The sequence below is a fragment of the Chlorocebus sabaeus genome, chromosome 20, assembly GCF_047675955.1.
Source record: "Chlorocebus sabaeus isolate Y175 chromosome 20, mChlSab1.0.hap1, whole genome shotgun sequence".
In the NCBI taxonomy this organism is placed as follows: domain Eukaryota; kingdom Metazoa; phylum Chordata; class Mammalia; order Primates; family Cercopithecidae; genus Chlorocebus; species Chlorocebus sabaeus.
The window spans coordinates 22,726,093-22,745,712 of NC_132923.1; the positions used below are offsets into that span (position 1 = coordinate 22,726,093).

At 42.2% G+C, this 19,620-nt stretch overlaps 1 protein-coding gene across 1 annotated transcript; it reads left to right on the forward strand.

The window, feature by feature from the left end:
* The first annotated feature begins 6,290 nt into the window (after nt 1-6,290).
* On the forward strand, nt 6,291-18,275 carry BCL2L15 (BCL2 like 15). Its single transcript, XM_073008114.1, has 4 exons — nt 6,291-6,963; nt 7,542-7,663; nt 13,104-13,328; nt 13,954-18,275. The coding sequence occupies exons 1-4, from the start codon at nt 6,837-6,839 to the stop codon at nt 13,969-13,971; spliced, it is 492 nt and encodes a 163-aa protein (XP_072864215.1). The 5' UTR covers nt 6,291-6,836; the 3' UTR covers nt 13,972-18,275.
* Nucleotides 18,276-19,620: the final 1,345 nt, after the last annotated feature.

Below are 19,620 nucleotides of genomic sequence, written 5' to 3' on the forward strand. Positions count from 1 at the left end.
CATCCTCCTGCCTCAACCGCCCAAGTGGCTGGGACTACAGGCATGCACCACCATGCCTGGCTAATTTTTGTATTTTTAGTACAGATGGGGTTTTGTCATGATGACCCAGGCTGGTAACTCCTGACCTCAGGTATTACCCAGCCTCAACTAGGCTCTTAATAGGAGTAAATAACAAACAGTATTGAATTTTCTGGTAAGAGCCTGGGTTTTGTGAGTTGTTTATTGAATGGTCTTCCCCATTGAACAACTTTTTTTTTTTTAAAACAGAGTTTTGCTCTTGTTGCCCAGGCTGGAATGAATGGCATGGTTTTGGCTCACTGCAACTTCCGCCTCCCGGGTTCAAGCAGTTCTCGTACCTCAGCCTCCCGAGTAGCTGGGATTACAGGTGCCCACATCACACCCAGCTAATTTTTTGTATTTTTAATAGAGATGGAGTTTTACCATGTTGGTCAGACTGGTCTCAATTTCCTGACCTCAGGTGATCCACCTGCCTCCGCCTCCCAAAGTGCTGGGATTACAGGCATGAGCCACTGTGCCTGGCCTGAACAACTTTTAAGAATGATTCTTGCCTGGTGTGGTGGCTCATGCCTCTAATCCCAGCACTTTGGGAGGCCAAGGTGTGTGGATCACCTGAGGTCAGGAGTTCGAGACCAGCCTGGCCAACATGGTGAAACCCCGTCTCTACTAAAAATACAAAACTTAGCTAGGTGTGGTGGCGGGCACCTATAATCCCACCTACTCAGGAGGCTGAGGCAGGAGAATCGCTTGAAACCCGGGAGGTGGAGGTTGCAGTGAGCCAAGATCGTGCCATTGCACTCCAGCCTGGGCAGCAAGAGCGAAACTCCGTCTCAAAAAATAAAAATAAAATAAAATAAAGAGTGATTCTGTCTTTCCTTTTATTTCCATAGTGCTTGCCACATAGTATTACTCAGTAAATCTTTATTGAATGAATGGCTGTATATAATTAGATTCTGATGTGTTTTGGGATTGATGTTTGAAATGAGTTTTACGATATTGTATCAACTATATGGAAAATAATGGAATTTCTTCTAGACCAGGATTTCTTAAAAGTGGCAATACTGACATTTGAGGCCAGATAATTATTTGTTGTGAGGGGCTTTCCTCTGCACTGTAGAATGATTATTAGCAGTATCTCTGGCCTCTACCCACTGGATACCAGTAGAATCCTCACTTGTGACAACTAAAAATGTCTTCAGACATTGTCAAAGTTATGCCGGGACAGGGAGCAAAATGGCCATTACTTGAGAACCACTGATTTAGACCATGGATCCTCAGGGGTAGGAAAGGGAGGGATTAGAACAACTTCAGAATTGCATTTTCTGTATTTTTATGGTTCAGTTAAATGGTGAATGTTTACATACTAGGAGAAATAAAATTGAAGTGCTGCCAATTCAAAGCGTAGCAAGGGGCTGGGCGTGATGGCTCACACTTGTAATCCCAGCACTTTGGGACGCCGAGGTGGGTGGATCACAAGATCAGGAGTTCAAGACCAGCGTGGCCAACATGGTGAAACCCCATCTCTACTAAAAATACGAAGAATTAGATGGGTGTAGTGGCGGGCACCTGTAATCCCAGCTACTCGAGAGCCTGAGGAGGGAGAATCACTTGAACCCGGGAGGCAGAGGTTGCAGTGAGCTGAGATTGCGCCACTGCACTCCAACCCAGGCGACAGAGTGAGACTCCATCTCAAAAAAAAAAAAAAAAAAGTGTAGCAAGGGAACAGGATGCAGGTGGTGGAAACTGAGTAAATTGATTGACTTTTTAAAATTAAAGACTATAACTGAAAAGTTGATCTAAAGAAAATTAGGTATGACTAAGCAACTGAATAAATGAAAATACTAAAGTAATGCCAACTATTGGAGCTTTTAGAAGACTATGTTCTTCTTGGTCACTTTTCTGTAATGTAAGAGGCATACATAGAATATGAAATTGTTGCTTTTGGAAAATATACTTTTAAGATTATCTCAATGAAGAACTGATTTCTCCTATAGCCTGGCTTTACTAATTTATAAGCAAAATGACTAAAGCTCAAGTATACTATTAAGTTAATTCTTTAATATTTTCCCCTCTAGGAACTCTCTGTAGCTTCTGCAGACATGGGGTTTGATGATGTGATATAAGTAGATGTTTATATTTTACAATCCATGAAGGTAGTCCATACTGTGCTCTTAAAGCAGCAGCCTTCTAGTATCATTCTTAGTTGACAGGTAAACAGAATGTTATGTATGTAATGAGGTCCCACAAAGACAATAGTGTTTTGGAACACCGCAGAGGCAATAATTTGCATAGTTACCATCATTTTATAGTTATGTATCAGTGACTGTGATGTATTTCCGTTCCCCCTATTTTTGAACAGGTGTTCTGTTAAAAGTATTCTATTCCTTTCTTAGATATCGGGTGTTTAGGGGAGAGGGGACACATTGCTTGTTTTCTTAGTTACAAGTCTCCATGTTGAGAGGAGTTGCACCCAAGGATCTTCATCCACATGCGCATCTGGTACACATGACAGGATCCTGGACTTTAAGCCAATGATACAATGAGACAAAGCTTTTCGGGGAGGGATGTAAATTGTTGTGGTCAGAGGGTAGCAAGAGAAACAAGTGACGGTGAAAAAATTCTGGCCTCATCATTTTTCAGTAATAATTAAGAGCACAATAGGCCGGGCGCGGTGGCTCAAGCCTGTAATCCCAGCACTTTGGGAGGCCGAGTCGGGCGGATCACGAGGTCAGGAGATCGAGACCATCCTGGCTAACACGGTGAAACCCCGTCTCTACTAAAAAATACAAAAAAATAGCCGGGCGAAGTGGCGGGCGCCTGTAGTCCCAGCTACAGGGGAGGCTGAGGCAGGAGAATGGCGTGAACCCGGGAGGCGGAGCTTGCAGTGAGCCGAGATCCGGCCACTGCACTCCCGCCCGGGCGACAGAGCGAGACTCCATCTCAAAAAAAAAAAAAAAAGAGCACAATATTACAACTGCAAGGGTGAAGGTATGTGGGCTGATGGAAAGGGATAGTTTTGGAGGGTGCTTTATTGAAGGCCCAGAAGAAGTAAACAAACGTGGAAAATTTACTCCACATTGCCAATGACAGGCTGTACTCTGTTTCTATAGCTTTACAACATTGATTATAGAAGACAATGCAAAGGAGTTGAAATTAGATTTTTTTTTTTTTTTTAGATAGAGACTTGCTTTGTCATCCAGGCTGGTGTGCGGTGGTGTGACCATGGCTCAGTGAAGCCTTGATCTGGCCTCAAGTGATTCTCTTGCTTCAGCCTCCTGAGTAGCTGGGACTATAGGTGCGTGCCGCCACCCCTGGACTCAAGATTCGATTTCAAAGATGGCATGAGCATATTGATAATGAAATGAGGAAGGTGGTTTATTACTGTGGGAAAAGCTTCAGTCTGATGTAAGACAGACTTGGTTTTATTCTGCCACTTACTGATGTGTGGGGTCCGCGTGTTTCCTAAACAAAGGAATGAACACACAAGACAACACAAGACAAGACAAACATGGCGGCCGCCTCGAATGGCGCGCTCTGCTTTATTTTATACAGTCGTTTGTGGAATGTTGCCAAGTCACAAGACACATTGTTGTTTTTCTGACCTTTCCCTGACTTTCTGGATTTTCAAGATGTTTACACATGAACAAGCCCCCAATGCCCTGCTTCGTTTGCAAGAGCAGGACTTATCGGGAAGTCTCGTTTTCGAGCACCTAGTCCTCTTGGGCAAGCTATTTAATACCAGCTGGATGGTCTCATAAATATTTTCGTTTTTTATATATTGTTTTGGGAGTATGTCACAAATGTATTTTTTAGAATCCTTCAACTGTCAGTGGCTAGCTCTAATGTGAGAGGAGGCTAGCCTACAATTTTCTCTGAGTGCCCTTCTGATGTTAAAAATCTGAAGCCTACTTAGTAATAATGGAGGTTTCAGCCCTTTTGTCTCTAGAGAAAATGAGCAACAGATAACGACAAATGAAAATAGCGCTTTTTTAGCTACATGGGAACGTAATTTGTGTTCTTACTCCAAAAGCAATTTATGATCATTTTTAAAAATTAAGACTTTTTAAGAGCAGTTTTAAGTTCAAAGCAAAATTGAAACAAAGGTACAGAGATTTCCCATATACCCTCTGCCCCCACACAAGCATAGTCTTCCCCATTATCAACATCCTCAATCAAAGTGGTACAATTTGTTTTAAACTGATGAACTTACCTCATCAATTATTACCCAAAGTCCAATTATCACCCAAATTCCTCCTCATCTTTTCATGGCCTGATAGCTCATTTCTTCTTTTATTTTTTGAGATGGAGTCTCGCTCTGTCACCCAGGCTGGAGTGCCGTGGTGCCATCTCAGCTCACTGCAACCTCCGCCTCCTGGGTTCAAGCAATTCTCCTGCCTCAGTCTCCTGAGTAGCTGGGATTACAGGTGTGAGCCACCGCGCCTGGCCAGCTCATTTCTTTTTAGCACTAAATAATGTCTTTTGTCTGTATGTATGACAGTTTATTTATTCATTTACCTACTGAAGGACACATTGGTTGCTTCCAAGTTTGGGCAATTATTAATAAAGCTACTATAAACAACCATGTGCAAGTTTTTATGTAGACAAGTTTTCAGCTCCTTTGGGTAGATACCAACGAGTATAATTGCTAAATCATATGTTAAGAAGATGTTTAGTTTTGTGAGAAACTGCTAAACTCTTCCAAAATGGCTGTACCATTTTGCATTCCTACCAGCAATGAATGACAGTTCCTGCCCCACATCCTCACCAGCATCATCTGGTTTTGCCAGTGTTCTGTATTTTGGCCATTTTAATAGGTGTATAGTGGTTGTATGTGTTTTCAAATGGAACAGAAAACACAAGATTGGCTTTGATATTTTGCAAGATAGAAATTCCATTCTGAATAACTGACTTACTGTTTATGCCTGAATCTTTTCTCTCTCTTTTTTTTTTTTTTTTTTGAGACAGAGTCTCGCTCTGTTGCCCAGGCTGGAGTGCGGTGGCGTAATCTTGGCTCACCACAACCTCCGCCTCCCAGGTTCAAGCAATTCTCATGCCTCAGCCTCCCGAGTAGCTGGGATTACAGGCACGCACCACCACACCCAGCTGATTTTTGTATTTTTAGTAGAGATGGGTTTTACCATGTTGGCCAGGCTGGTCGTGAACTCCTGACTTCAGGTTATTCACCCACCCCGGCCTCCCAAAAATGCTGGGATTATAGGTGTAAGCCACCGTGCCCGGCCTATGCTTGACTCTTTTATTAGTTGGAGCTGTTAATAACTTCACCAGGTCAGACAGGTTGAGTGGTAAGTTTGCTGATAGATTTGATTTGGGTCTGAGACCCAGACCCAAAATCTAGGTTTAGCTACATTAAAAAGGCAACCGCTACAGATAAGTGTCCAATCATGAGATCTCTTAAAACAGTGATGGAGTCCGACCCTGTTAGGAAAATCCTTTTGCTAGAGAGAGAATCTCAGATCTCTTTCATCCTGGTCATTATGCCTTGTGCTAAAAGGAGGACATTTAACATTTATTGTATGCCAACAGTGCTAGGCCATTCTGCATGTTATCTTACTTAATCTTCATAATTTATCTGTGAAATATTTTCCATTGTCCCCATGTATAATTCCAAGTTGTTTGAGTTTTTTTTTTTTTTTTTAACTTTCCCAGACTTTATATCTGCTACCCCTCCACCTAGAATAGTATTATGCCTCCTTTTTGCATAGTGAATACCTACTTATTCCTCAGAGCTCATCTCAGATGCTACTATTTTAAGGACGCCTTCCCAGTCCCCTGGGCTTGTTTCCCTATTAAACTGATCAAAGGCTTGATTCTCTATTACACTTCACTGATCAAAGTGCACTGATCTCAATAGCACAAATAACTATGTGATTAGTCACTTAATATCTGTCATTTCTGCTGAAATATAAGCTTCATGAGCACAGTAACTGTGCCTGTATCATTTTTCTATGTTATAGTGCCAAGTATTGTTCCTTGTTTGGTAAATAATTATTATATGATTATGGCAAATAAATTCCATAAACAGAAGGTTTTTTTTGGGGTTTTTTTTTTTTTTTTTTGAGACGGAGTCTCGCTCTGTTGCCCAGGCTGGAGTGCAGTTGAGCGATCTCCGCTCAATGCAAGCTCCACCGCCTCCCAGGTTCACGCCATTCTCCTGCCTCAGCCTCCTCAGAAGCTGGGACTACAGGTGCCCACCACCACGCCCGGCTAATTTTTTTTTTTTTTTTTTTTTGTATTTTTAGTAGAGACGGGGTTTCACTGTGTTCGCCAGGATGGTCTCGATCTCCTGACCTTGTGATCCGCCCGCCTCGGCCTCCCAAAGTGCTGGGATTACAGGCGTGAGCCACTGCGCCCGGCTGCATAAACAGAAGTTGAATGCTGGTCCGCTGTAACTTCAAAACCTTCCTTTAAATTATGCCAGATGCAGGACCTAAGAAGTAAAGGAAGTATTTCTTAATAAAATTACCCCAGAGGCTCTTCCTGAACTCTGTTTCAGTTCTAGATTGGCTATCTAACGATAAAAGTTAAGCATTAACTTTATGTGGTTAGGGTGTGGTCGGAGATAAAGAACCTAAAGTCTTTGAAGTCTCCCCAGTTCCAAGTAGGTAATCCCTTCCGAGAAGTCCCACCTTTCTGAGCAGCTGTGTTTGAAGAAAGCTAGTGGGAAAAGTTCCAGGACTACATGTCAGGAAACTACAAGAGTTAGAAACATTTGTTGATTTACAAGTGTTTTTAACTTCCTGCTGGGCTGAAAACTGCTTGTTTTGTGGAAAAGCGAAACTTGGCAGCAAACATCTAAAATGAAGAGCCCCCAAACTTTTGAGGAAAAAACGGAATGCATTGTTAACGCTCTACTCATGGACTTCTTGGCCCCAACATTGCGGGTTGCCAACCGGAACCTATGCTGTGTAGATGAAGTAGGTTCAGGTAAGGCTCCTGGCCTAGGTGGTGATTGCAGGTCAATAAGAGTATGTTTTCGGCTGGGCACGGTGACTGACTCCTGTAATCCCAGCACTTTGGGAGGCCAAGGCAGGTAACTTGAAGTCAGGGGTTTGAGATCAGCCTGGCCAACATGGTGAAACCCCATCTCTACTAAAAATACAAAAATTAGCCAGGCATGGTGACTCACGCCTGTAGTCCCAGCTACATGGGAGACTGAGGCATGAGAATTGCTTGAACCTGGGAGGTGGAGGTTGCAATGAGCAGAGATCATGCCACTGCACTCCAATCTGGGCCACAGAGACTCAGTCTCAAAAAAAAAGAGTATGTTTTATTTATTTCCTTTAAGTTTCAAAAGGCAAACTCTAAGTTTTCAGTAACACCTAAAGGGAAAGAGGTTCTCAATGAAGGGAAACTTTCTGACTATTGGTGTTGACAGAACATTTAAGCTCTTGGGAGATGATGTGAAAATTATGTAAAAACAAGACCACTTTTTCTCATTGCCCAGATTCCTGGGACTTGCCATTGCTTCAAGCATTGTAACAAATGTGTTCCCTCTGTCGTAGGAGAGCCTTGCTCTTTTGACGTGGTTATCATTGCTGGTCGCCTTCGGATGCTGGGTGACCAGTTCAACGCAGAATTGGAAACTTACGCCAAAAACATCATTGCAGAAACCATTCAAGGACAGGTCAAGTTTCTACTTCATGCTATTGTTTGCTGCTTTTTTTCCTATCTCAAACTTCCTTTTCTTACTACTCCCATACTATGGTGACTAGGAATGTTCTATGAAAATATTTGGGGGCTTATATTCCAAGGAGGTATAGCAAGAATTCTCCAGTTGCTAAAACCTAAGTGGTATGGAGATGGAAAATTTTTGGCATAGGCTGATGAACCTTCAGCTTGTCTCTACTTGGTCTTCATCAGAGCTGTGCTTAGTGTGCATAGAGCACATTTTATAGCACTTTATTCTTGGCAAAGTATAGCATTTTTTTTTTTTTTTTTTTTTTTTGAGACAAGGTCTTACTCTGTCACCTAGGCTCAAGTGCAGTGGTGTGATCTCAGCTCACTGCAGGCTCCACCTCCTGGGCTCAAGCGATCCTCCCACTGCAGCCTCCTGAGTAGCTGGGACTTCAGGCAAGTGCTACCATGCCCATCTATTTTTTATTTTTACTATTTTTATTTTTAGTAGAGATGGGTTTTTGCCATGTTGCCCAGGTTGGTCTTGAACTCCTGAGCTCAGGTGATCCACCCACCTCGGCCTCCCAAAGTCCTGGGATTACAGGCATGAGCTACCACACCCAGCCTATGCTTTTTTTTTTTTTTTTGAGATGGAGTCTTGCTCTGTCACCCAGGCTGCAGTGCAGTGGTGCGATCTTGGCTCACTGCAACCTCCATCCCCCAGGTTCAAGCAATTTTCCTGCCTCAGCCTCCCAAGTAGCTGGGACTACAGGTGCACGCCGCCACACCTAGCTAATTATTTTTTGTATTTTAGTAGAGATGGGGTTTCACTGTGTTGCCCAGGCTGGTCTCAAACTTCTGAGCTCAGGCAATTGGCCTGCCTCGGCCTCCCAAAGTGCTGGGATTACAGGCGTGAGCCACCACACCCGGTCCCAGCCTATGCATATTTTAATATTTATTTTGTTGGAGGTGGGCACTTTTTTCCCCCAGGGTCCAGCAGGGAAGTATATACAGGAATGACAGGCAGTCTACAAGTTTGATGCAATGAGGGATAAGCCCTACAGCAGCTCACTGGCTTTTCATCAGAATGCTGATTACTGGCAGTAGCACTTGGACTCTGTTTCAGATGTAAAGACAATAAGGCAGTATCTAGGAGATGTTGCTGATATATATCAACAATGACAACTAATATTAACTTATCACTTACAATGTGCAATTATTATCTCATTTAATCATTATGTCCCTGTATGAGTTACCATGGAAGCTATTATCGCCGCAGCAACCTCTCCCCATCTGCATATAACACCACAAAAGCAAACATCTAACCTGTTTTGTTCACTGCCATATTCACACAACCTGTAACAGTGCCTTATATATAATACGTCCTCAGTAAGAATTTCTTTTTTTATTTTTTTTGGAGACAGACTCTCACTGCAACCTCTGCCTCCCGGATTCAAGTGATTCTCTTGTCTCAGCCTCCCAAGTAGCTGTGATTACACGCACCCGCCACCATGCCCTGCTAATTTTTGTATTTTTAGTAGAGATGGGGTTTCACCATGTTGGCCAGGCTGGCCTTGAACTCCTGATCTCAGGTGATCCACCCGCCTCGGCCTCCCAAAGTGCTGGGATTACAGGGGTGAATCACCGCGCCTAGCCCATCTGGGTGGATCACCTGATGTCAGGAGTTCGAGACCAGCCTGGTCAAAATGGTGAAACCCCCATCTCTACCTAAAAATACAAAAATTAGCTGGGCAGATAACTTGACGTCAGGAGTTCAACACCAGCCTGGCCAACATAGAGAATCCCTGTCTCTACTAAAAATACAAAAATTAGCTGGGTGTGATGGCCCATGCCTGTAATCCCAGCTACTTGAGAGACTGAGGCAGGAGAATCACTTGAACCCGGGAGGCGGAGGTTGCAGTGAGCTGAGATCACGCCACTGCTCTCCAGCCTGGGCGACAGAGCAAGGCTCTGTCTCAAAAAAAGAACCACACTCTTAACCGTTATGCTTTATTCTTCCCACTATACATAGCTTGGGCAGTGTGCCTACACTACTTCCAAGCAGAACTGGACCTGTTACTTCCAGTTACTTGCCCTGAGGCTGTCCTAGGTAGTTGATAGCTGAGTTGACTTTTTTTTCATTAAACAGATTTTTTTTTGGCTGGGTGCCATGGCTCATGCTTGTAATCCCAGCACTTTGGGAGGCCGAGAGGGGTGGACTGCTTGAGGCCGGGAGTTTGAGACCAACCTGGCCAACATAGTGAAACCCCATCTCTGCTAATAATACAAAAATTAGCTGGGCATAGTGGCGCACACCTGTAATTCCCAGCTACTCGGGAGGCTGAGGTAGGAGAATCGCTTGAACCTGGGAGGCAGAGGGAGGTTGCAGTGAACTGAGATCTCGCCACTGCACTCCAATCTGGGCAACAGAGCGAGACCCTCTCTCAAAATAAATAAATACATACATACATACACACATACATACAAACACAAATACAAAAATTAGCCAGGCATGGTGGCACACAACTGTAATCCCAGCTACGCGGAAGGCTGAGACAGAAGAATTGCTTGAACCCGGGAGGCGGAGGTTGCAGTGAGCCAAGATGGTGCCATTGCACTCCAACCTGGGTGACAGAGCAAGACTGTCTCAAAAAAAAAAAAAAAATTATTTGACTTGAACTTGTTTTAATAAAAAAAATATTTTGAAACAGCCCTAAACTCAGGGAAAAGTTGCAAGGATAGTACAAATTCTCTCTTTAATCATTTGACAGTAGGGAGTTGACATGATATTTCATCAACCCCTAATACTTTTATACTTCCTTCAAACAAGGACATTCTCTAACGTAACCACATTCTAACCATCAAAACCAGGAAATTAACACTGATTCATTTTCATCTAATCCTTAGATCTCTTTCAAGTTTTGCCATTTTTCCCGATAATGTAATGTATGGTAAAAAGTTGTAGGCCAGAATCACATATTGCATTTAGTTGTCATTTCTCTTTAGTTTCCTCCAATCTGGAATTTTTCCTCAGTCTTTCCTTGATTTTCATAACCTTGACACTTGAAGACTATGGTCTATCTTGTTGAATGTCCCTTAATTGGGTTTGTTTGATGTTTCTTCTTGGATAAATTAAAGATATGTACCTTTGGTAGGAATATCACTGAAGTATTGCTATGTTCTCAGTGCATTGCATCAATTGGCACAATATTTCATTTTATCCCAGTATTGATGTTGTTAACTTTAATCACTTAAGATGGTGTCTGTAAGGCTTCTCCTCTATAAAGTTACTCTTTTCCCCTTTGTAATTAATAAGTGTTTTATGGCGAGGTACTTTGAAACTATGTAAATATTCCACATCTCATCAAAATTTCAATGCATTCATTTTTTATCAGCATTGGACCCATGAATTCCTACTTTATTCAGTGGGTTATAATCTGTTAACGTCATTATTAATTTAGATGCTCAAATCATCCTAGTTTTAGCTAGTGGGAGTGCTTTCACTCTAGACGGCACCTCTTTGATGTGTCTCTATTTTTATTTGAGTACTTCCTTAATTTCTGACAGAAGATCTTATACTTCCCTAGCCCCAAACTGAAATCAACCATTCTCTAGAGAGCGCTGGTTTCTTTTATTGTTTGAGACGAGTCTCACTCTGTTGCCAGTCTGGAGTGCTGTGGCACGATCTCAGCTCACTGCAACCTCTGCCTCTCGGATTCAAGCAATTCTCCTGCCTCAGCCTCCCAAGTAGCTGGGACTACAGACACACACTGCCAAGCCTGGCTAATTTTTTTTTTTTTTTTTTTTTTGTATTTTAGTAGAGACGGGGTTTCACCATGTTGCCCAGGCTGGTCGCGAACTCCTGGGCTCAGACAATTCGCCCGCCTTGGCCTCCCAAAGTGCTAGGATTACAGGTGTGAGCCACCGCGCCCACCTTTTTTTTTTTTTTTTTTTTTTGAGACAGAGTCTTCGCACTTTCGCCTGGGCTAGAGTGCAATGGCGCCATCTCCGCTCACTTCAACCTCCACCTTCCGGGTTCATGTGATTCTCCTCCCTCAGCCTCCAGAGTAGCTGGGATTACATGCGCCCGCCACCACGCCCAGCTACTTTTTTGTATTTTTAGTAGAGACGGGGTTTCACTACGTTGGCCAGACTGGTCTTGAACTCCTGACCTCATGATTCACCTGCCTTGGCTTCCCAAAGTGCTGGGATTACAGACGTGAGCCACCGCACCCGGCCTTTGGTTTGTTTTAATGGAGAATGATATTTAGAAATCAAGATTTAGGTGCCCTCCCACATGGATGTCCTTTTCAGCTTGTTTGGGCTCCGATATTCAGCTCTGGCCAGGCTTGACCCCCCCTAAATCCCCACAGATCTTGCTTGGACCCACCTAATGGCTTTTGGATCCCATATTTGAAAAGGAAAGAGGAAAAGGAAGAGCTACTCAATTATTTTAATTAATTATTATTTTATTATTAATTCTAATTAATTACTATTTTTGAGACAGTCTTTCTCTGTCACCTAGGCTGTAGTGTAGTGGCTCAATGATAGCTCACTGCAGCCTCAATCTCATAGGCTTAAGTGATCCTCCCACCTCAGCCTCCTAAGTAGTTGGGACCACAGGCATGTGCCACCATGCCTAGCTACTTTTTAAAATTTTTCATAGAGACAGGGTCTCAATGTGTTGCCCAGGCTAGTCTTGAACTCCTGACCTCATGTGATCCTCCCACTTTTGCCTCCCAAAGTGTTGGGATTACAGGTGTGAACCACTGTACTCGGCCTTTTTTTTTATCTGAGACAGAGTCTTGCTCTGTCACCCAGGCTGGAATGCAGCGGCGTGATCTCGGCTCACTTCACTTCAACCTTCACCTCCCAGGTTCAAGTGATTCTCCTGCCTCAGCCTCCTGAGTAGCTGGTATTACAGGCCTGCGCCACGCTGCCTGGCTAATTTTTGTATTTTTAGTAGAGACAGGGTTTCACCATGTTGGCCAGGCTGGTCTTGAACTCTTGACCTCAGGTGATCTGCCTGCCTCGGCCTCCCAAAATCACACCTGGGATTATAGGTGTGAGCCACCGCGCCCGGTCTTTACTTGAGAGTTTCCCAGACATTTCCTAGTCGTTCAAGCAATACCTTTACAATTTAACCAGCTGGACTATCACATACTTAATATTTTTCTTTCAAATCATTTTTCATTTATTTTGTTTAACCTAAGCAATAATACCTGAAATCATGGGTTTGATGGACTACTTATGTATTTTCAAATGCCCATTAATATAACAAAATATTAAAACGAGAAAAGATTATCCATCTACCCTCTGAGATTTCATTAGTTACCACCAATTGCACATTTGGCACTCTAAGAAACAATCGCTCTACTGGATTCCTGCACCTGCAGCCTCCTGCACTTTTTGAGGGATACTCTGTTGATATTTCCTTTGTCTTTCCTCAGGCAGGAGCTATACTCCAGAACACAGTGGAATCTCTCAGCAAGACCTGGTGTGCTCAGGATTCCAGCTTAGCTTATGAGAGAGCCTTTCTGGCAGTGGCAGTGAAACTTCTTGAGTATATGGCTCACATCGATCCTGAAGTAGTGGGACAGGTGGCTATCCCCATGACGGGTATGATCAATGGGAACCGAGCCATCCGAGAGTTCATCCAGGGCCAGGGAGGTTGGGTAAGTGTGTTGGGGCTCCTGGTTTTGCTAGGTATTTGCACTGTTTTTGTACTAATACCTGGGATTCCAATTCATGACCCTTTTGGTAAATTGGAAACCAACAGGAAAACAGGCTTCCCTATTTTGCTGAAAATGCCTAGATTTTCTTGCCATGGAAAAGTGGAGCAGACAGAAGATCAGCCTGTGGGTGTTGGACTCCAGAGTCATGCTACCTAAAATATTGACTGCTGACTACTGTAAAGCTAATCTTCATTTCCTACACATAATCATCTATAAAGTATATTCGTGGTAGAGTTCTAATTTCAGCCTGGCTTCACTCTGTTCCCTTGTAAATTTCTGGGTCTTTCTTCTTCTAACATCTTTATGTGTGTGTTAGGGAAGTCAGAATCACCTTAATAGTATCTAAGAAAAAACAGTCTTTGCTGTAGTTGTAACCATAGAAGGTATTCTAAGCCCATGTTTTAGTAATCATTAGAACTTATGCTGTCATAGAGCATTTACGGAGTCAGTGGAAGCCTTAATAAGAGCTACATTTCCTGGAGCTATCTGCAGATCATTTCCTGGTTTCTTAGGAAGTTCCTGAAAGCAATTCCTTTGACTGTAGGATTTTCACTGTCTTTCCTAGGAAAATCTGGAGAGCTGAAGAGGTGGAGCTATTCACGAGACTGAACATCACTTCCTTGTTGACTGATTGGGTGATTAACTCCTGGCAATTCAAACAAACAAATAAAAAAACACTTTTTTCATTTTATCAGAACTGAACTTAGCTGAATAAGTTATTTTTTACTGATTGTTAAAGTTGGGAGCAGCTGCCAGAGGCCTACAGAGTTGGTTTTTGTTTTGTTTTTTTGTCAACTTAACGCAAACCACAGAGATTTTCTACTTTGTTTTCACATGAGTTTTAATGAGGTTCTGTTGAAGCAAAGACCTCTAGACACAAAGTAATGACTTGTTAGTAGTGGAATTATAAACAACAGGGCACGCCTTTGCTGGAGGTATTTTGAGAGAAAGGGAGAATAATGGAAACTATTCCTTCAGATTTAGCCCTGTCCTTTGGTAAGAATCTTGTCTACTAATTTTGCAATTTAAAGGATTTCAGGAAGCTTTTTGGTTGAAAAATCTTGTTTTTTTTTTTTTTTTTTTAAGACGGAGTCTCGCTCTGTCACCCAGACTGGAGTGCAGTGGCTCGATCTCAGCTCACTGCAAGCTCTGCCTCCCTGGTTCACTCCATTCTTCTGCCTCAGCCTCCCGAGTAGCTGGGACTACAGGTGCCTGCCACCATGCCTGGCTAATGTTTTGTATTTTTAGTAGAAACAGGGCTTCACCATGTTAGCCAGGATGGTCTGGATCTCCTGACCTCGTGATTCGCCCGCCTCGACCTCCCAAAGTGCTGGGATTACAGGCGTGAGCCACCATGCCAGGCCTAAAATCTTGTTATTTTAAGTTGAGTATTTTCATTCAAAAATCATCCCTAAACTTCATGTTAATTTCACCTGAGGAGGACGATTTTATGCATTTTAGAGGTTGTAAGCAAAAAAAAAAAAAAAAAAAAAACCCAAAAAACAAAAAAAAAAGTTGTTTCTACTAGGAAGGTCAAAGAAAATAAAAGTTACTGCATTGTTACTGCCACAGGATGCAGGAAGTGCTGGCCCACATCTAGGACAGCAAGGCCACCCCAGCTGACATGAAGCTAGCTGCGTAGCATAGAGCTTTAAAAATGTGGTTCACACACCACTTGTGGACCTTATTAAATTGCTGATTCGCATTTCTAGAGATTCTGATTCTGTAAGGGTAGGCTGGAGCCTAGGAACCTACCTTTTAAACTAGTTCCATAGGTCATTCTGATGTACATATAGAGTGTGACAGCCATCACTTTAGAGAATGGATTGACAAATTACAACCCACACGTCAAATCTGGCTTGCTGTCTTATTTTGTAAACAAAGTTTTATTGGAATAGAGTAACATTCACTTGTTTACATATTGTTCATGGCCACTTTTGCGCTACAATGGCAGAGTTGAATGATTATGGAAGACCATATGACTGGTTAAGTCCAAAATATTTACTAGCTGGCTCTTTACAGAAAAAGTTGGCTGACCCCTTCTCTAAATCAACATTTCTCCTTGGTAATTGAAACTCTATTACAGTCCTGACAATTCCAGCAAACACAGCTGTGGATACAGGGTTTAAACTCAAAGATATTTAACTCTTTTTTGGGAACTTAGTCTCCATATGTTTGTTAGTTCTTGCATAATCCACAGTTTCTCTAGGTCTTCAGCCAATCAGAGAGCTCTGTAGCTCCTAAGTAGTCCATTTCTCTGGCCCTACAAGTGAGAGTGACTAGAAGAAAAACTTATGATTTGTATGATCTTATATCTCAAAATAGTCCTTAATGATCTAACAGATTAGTAGGCAGTCATCAGGTTGAGACTTCAAAAACCAGACTACTTTCCTGAATGTCAAGAAGAAAGGCATTGCTACAGTGATTCACGAAAAGCAGCATTAATTACTTTGGCTAAAGTTTAATAAAGCTAATCACTTCCCCTCTATCAGCCAGCCAGCCATCTATCCCCTCTAAATTCAGAGAAGTAAATATATAGTGCTGTTAATATATTTTTGCTTTTTAAAGTTATGCTTTGGCCTGGTGCGGTGGCTCATGCCTGTAATCCCAGCACTTTGTGAGGTCAAGGCGGGTAGATCACCTGAGGTTAGGAGTTTGAGACCAGCCTGACCAACATGGTGAAACCCTGTCTCTACCAAAAACACAGAAAATTAGCCAGGCTGGGTGGCATGTGCCTGTAATCCCAGCTACTCAGGAGGCTGAGGCAGGAGACTCACTTGAACCTGGGAGGCGGAGGTTGCAGTGAGCTGAGATGGCGCCACTGCACTCCAGCCTGGGCGATGAAAGCAAAACTGTCTCAAAAAAAAAAAGAAAGAAAATAAGTAAAGTTATGCTTTTTCCTTTATTCCTAGTTAAATCACAACAGGTTAGTAATCTGTAAATGATGTGTCCTGTTTCTCTTTAGTAGAAATTATATTTTTGGCTAACCATTAAGAAACTTGTACTCCTTTGTCCCTTATGTTACTATAAACTCAAGATGATGAGTTTTGTGGTATTTGACTTCATAGGCAAAATCAAAATACTTTGATTGTTGCTATTCTGTTTTATGAAATAAACTTCTGTCTATGCATTTGAACTAAGTTTCAGCAAATTCAATCTAAATTGAATAATTCCAGCTCCCAGTTTTATCCTGTGTTGCTCATAAAACAGTTCCAAGTATACTGCATTATCTTGAGATTTGAAGATATGGTGCCCACGGGGATTATACTAGGCAAATGCATTAAGCAGCTCTGGCCTAGGTGTTGTGTATTTTAGGAGACTCTATCTTAGGAGAGTTTAAGTGATTGGGCTGCAGGAAGAAGACATTGTAACCCAGGAATTAAAAATGGATTCAGATTGCCTGATTTTAACACTTTAGTTTCACTATAGGCTAATTATGTGACATTGTGTAAGAGACATAATTCTTCTGTACCTTAGTTTCTACATTTGTAAAATAGAGATGATTTGGTAACTTTTTAATAAGATTTTTGTGAGAGATAAATAAAACAATACACTTTGTAAAGGGCCAGTGCCTGGAATATTTTAAACACTGTGCCATTAGCAATTTGGAATTCTATGTTATGGAGTTCATAAGGTTCTAGCTTGACTTTTTTCTCTCTCCATTAACCCTGGCTCTCACAGATGCAAACCACTCTTACCTTTCACATCACTGTGAGTGATTCCTAAATATGATTGATTTCCCTTCTCAATTCCACAGCCACAGACGCTTATTATTTATGTGTACCTTTCTTATCCCTATACTCTCCATTTGCCATACAACTAGCTCAAAACCTCAGTCATTTTTACCTTGTCTCTCTCTCTCCAGTCCAACTCACCCAACAGTTTTTCTCGTTTGTTACTTCCTTTTTGTCCTGGTTCTTCTACCAGATTTATTAGCAACTGCCTGGACTATTAATAAAGCCTCCTACTTAGGCTTTCAATAAATTGTTCTTTTTCTGCTCCATTCCAGTCTATCCTATATACTGACATCAGATTGATGAAAGCTATGGTTTGTCTATTGTTTTGATTCATTTTTGTATATGGTATCATTCATTTTTAAATTTAACATACCAATGAAGATTATAGGACTTAAACATTTTATCAGAAGGGGGCATTTATTTGTTAAATCAAGAAATAACTTTTCAAAAGCATTGCTTTGAATGCCATTCTCTTAAAGTCCTTCAGTAGAACTTTTGAGGGTGATTAGATATGTTCATTATCTTGATTGTGATTTTATGGGTGATTTCATACCAACTTACCAAACTGTATACTCTGATTGAAATGTGTAGTTTATTGTACATTAGCACTACCTCAATAAGGTTGTTTAAAAAAGAAAATCTTCAGCGGCTCCCTACTGTTCATCAAATAAAGCCTGACTTTCAGTCTGATATTCAAATTCCCCCAGGATCTGGCCCTAACTGCCCTATATAGCCTTAATCAATCATGATTCTCCTCTACAATCCCAATGCTCTAGTAAAACCGAGCCAGTCACTAAAGCCATCCTCCTACTGTTCTCTGTGTTTCATACTGCTTTTTTCTGAGGCTTTACCTGTAGACATCGTCAAGACCCAACCCAATTGTCACTTTCTCCATGAAGGCTATCCGTATAACTAGAACAAGAAGTGGCCTTTGCCTCCTTGAACTTTTGTTTGCACCACTTTTAAGTTTCTTATCCAAAAAATGGCCTTAAATTGTAATTATCTGTATAGTCATCTTCCCCACTAGGATAAAGGATCGCTGAAGGATACAATTTGTTGTATACTTCTGTAACACCCCTCCTCTTCATTCTCTGTCATGTACATCGATATTAAAAATATTCATTACATGAATGAATAAATGATTGACTCAGATGAGACTTCAAGTTTGATTATATTTGAACAGGATGCTAAGCTTTAAGAGTCCTGATGCTCTTGGCCAGGCGCGGTGGCTCACACCTGTAATCCCAGCACTTTGGGAGGCTGAGGCAGGTGGATCACAAGGTCAGGAGATCAAGACCATCCTGGCTAACACTGTGAAACCCCATCTCTACTAAAAAATACAAAAAATTAGCCGGGCGTGGTGGCGGACACCTGTAGTCCCAGCTACTCGGGAGGCTGAGGCAGGAGAATCGCTTGAACCCGGGAGGCGGAGCTACAGTGAGCTGAGATGGTGCCACTGCACTCCAGCCTGGGTGACACAGCAAGACGCTGTCTCAAAAAAAAAAAAAGAGTCCTGATGCTCTTTATTTAAAAAAAAAAAAAAAAAGCTTCAGGCTGGAGTTGGTGGCTCATGCCTGTAATCCCAGTACTTTTGGGAGGCTGAGGCGGGTGGATCACCTGAGGTCAGGAGTTCAAGGCCAGCTTGGTCAACATGGTGAAACCCCATCTCTACTAATAATACAAAAATTAGCTGGGTGTGGTGGCTCACACCTGTCATCCCAACTACTCAGGAGGCCGAGGCAGGAGAATTGCTTGAACCCGGGAGGCGGAGGTTGCAGTGAGCCAAGATAGCACCATTGCACACCAGCCTGGGTGACAACAGCAAAACTCTGTCTCCCAAAAATAAAAAAATAAAAAGAAAAAAATGCTTCAATTGCAATTTACTGGTTGCCCTTTGCCTCTTGAGGATTCTGAAACCAAAGGCAGAGTATGCTTCCCTGTGTAGTATGTGGGAGGTTGACTATGAAGTCTGCAGCAGGTGAACTGAAGGACTTAGTGAAGTCTCAGAATGCTGTAGTGACAAGCAGTGGATTAGAAGATGGGTAGGGGAACTTTTCCTACCATGGATGACGTGAAAACATGAGAAAATGAAACAAGCTTAATTAAAGGCATTTTATAAGCCTCTTCCGTGTTCATTTATAAAAGAAGAAACAAGCCTGTTCTAGAGATAAAGGAGGTCATTTATTTTTGGCTATTGCAGTTCTTCAGAGATGGACTCTGAAGCTCAGTATTGACACCATTCCTTTCATAATAATAGCCTTGCTGCTTGGGCAGCAGCATTCAGGAAAGTACCCTTTGCCAGGTTCCTGTGCCTCCATGTAGGAAGGCCCATCTGCTCCTGGCATAATGAAAGTGCCTAGCTAGAGACAAGAAGCACAGACTGTGCCAGGCAAGAGATTTGAAGTAATTGATATAATGAGTAACCAAGTGAGAGTAGATCCCTCACCAAAGTGTAACCACATTAGCTTACATTATCACAACAGACTTATTTTAGG

What these genes read in the sequence shown, in the direction of transcription:
- BCL2L15 (XM_073008114.1), top strand. Translation starts at nt 6,837, where the DNA reads ATGAAGAGCCCCCAAACTTTTGAGGAAAAAACGGAATGCATTGTTAAC. An exon ending in TGTAGATGAAGTAGGTTCAG is followed by an intron (nt 6,964 to 7,541) that starts GTAAGGCTCCTG and finishes CCTCTGTCGTAG; the next exon opens with GAGAGCCTTGCTCTTTTGAC. An exon ending in CAGAAACCATTCAAGGACAG is followed by an intron (nt 7,664 to 13,103) that starts GTCAAGTTTCTA and finishes GTCTTTCCTCAG; the next exon opens with GCAGGAGCTATACTCCAGAA.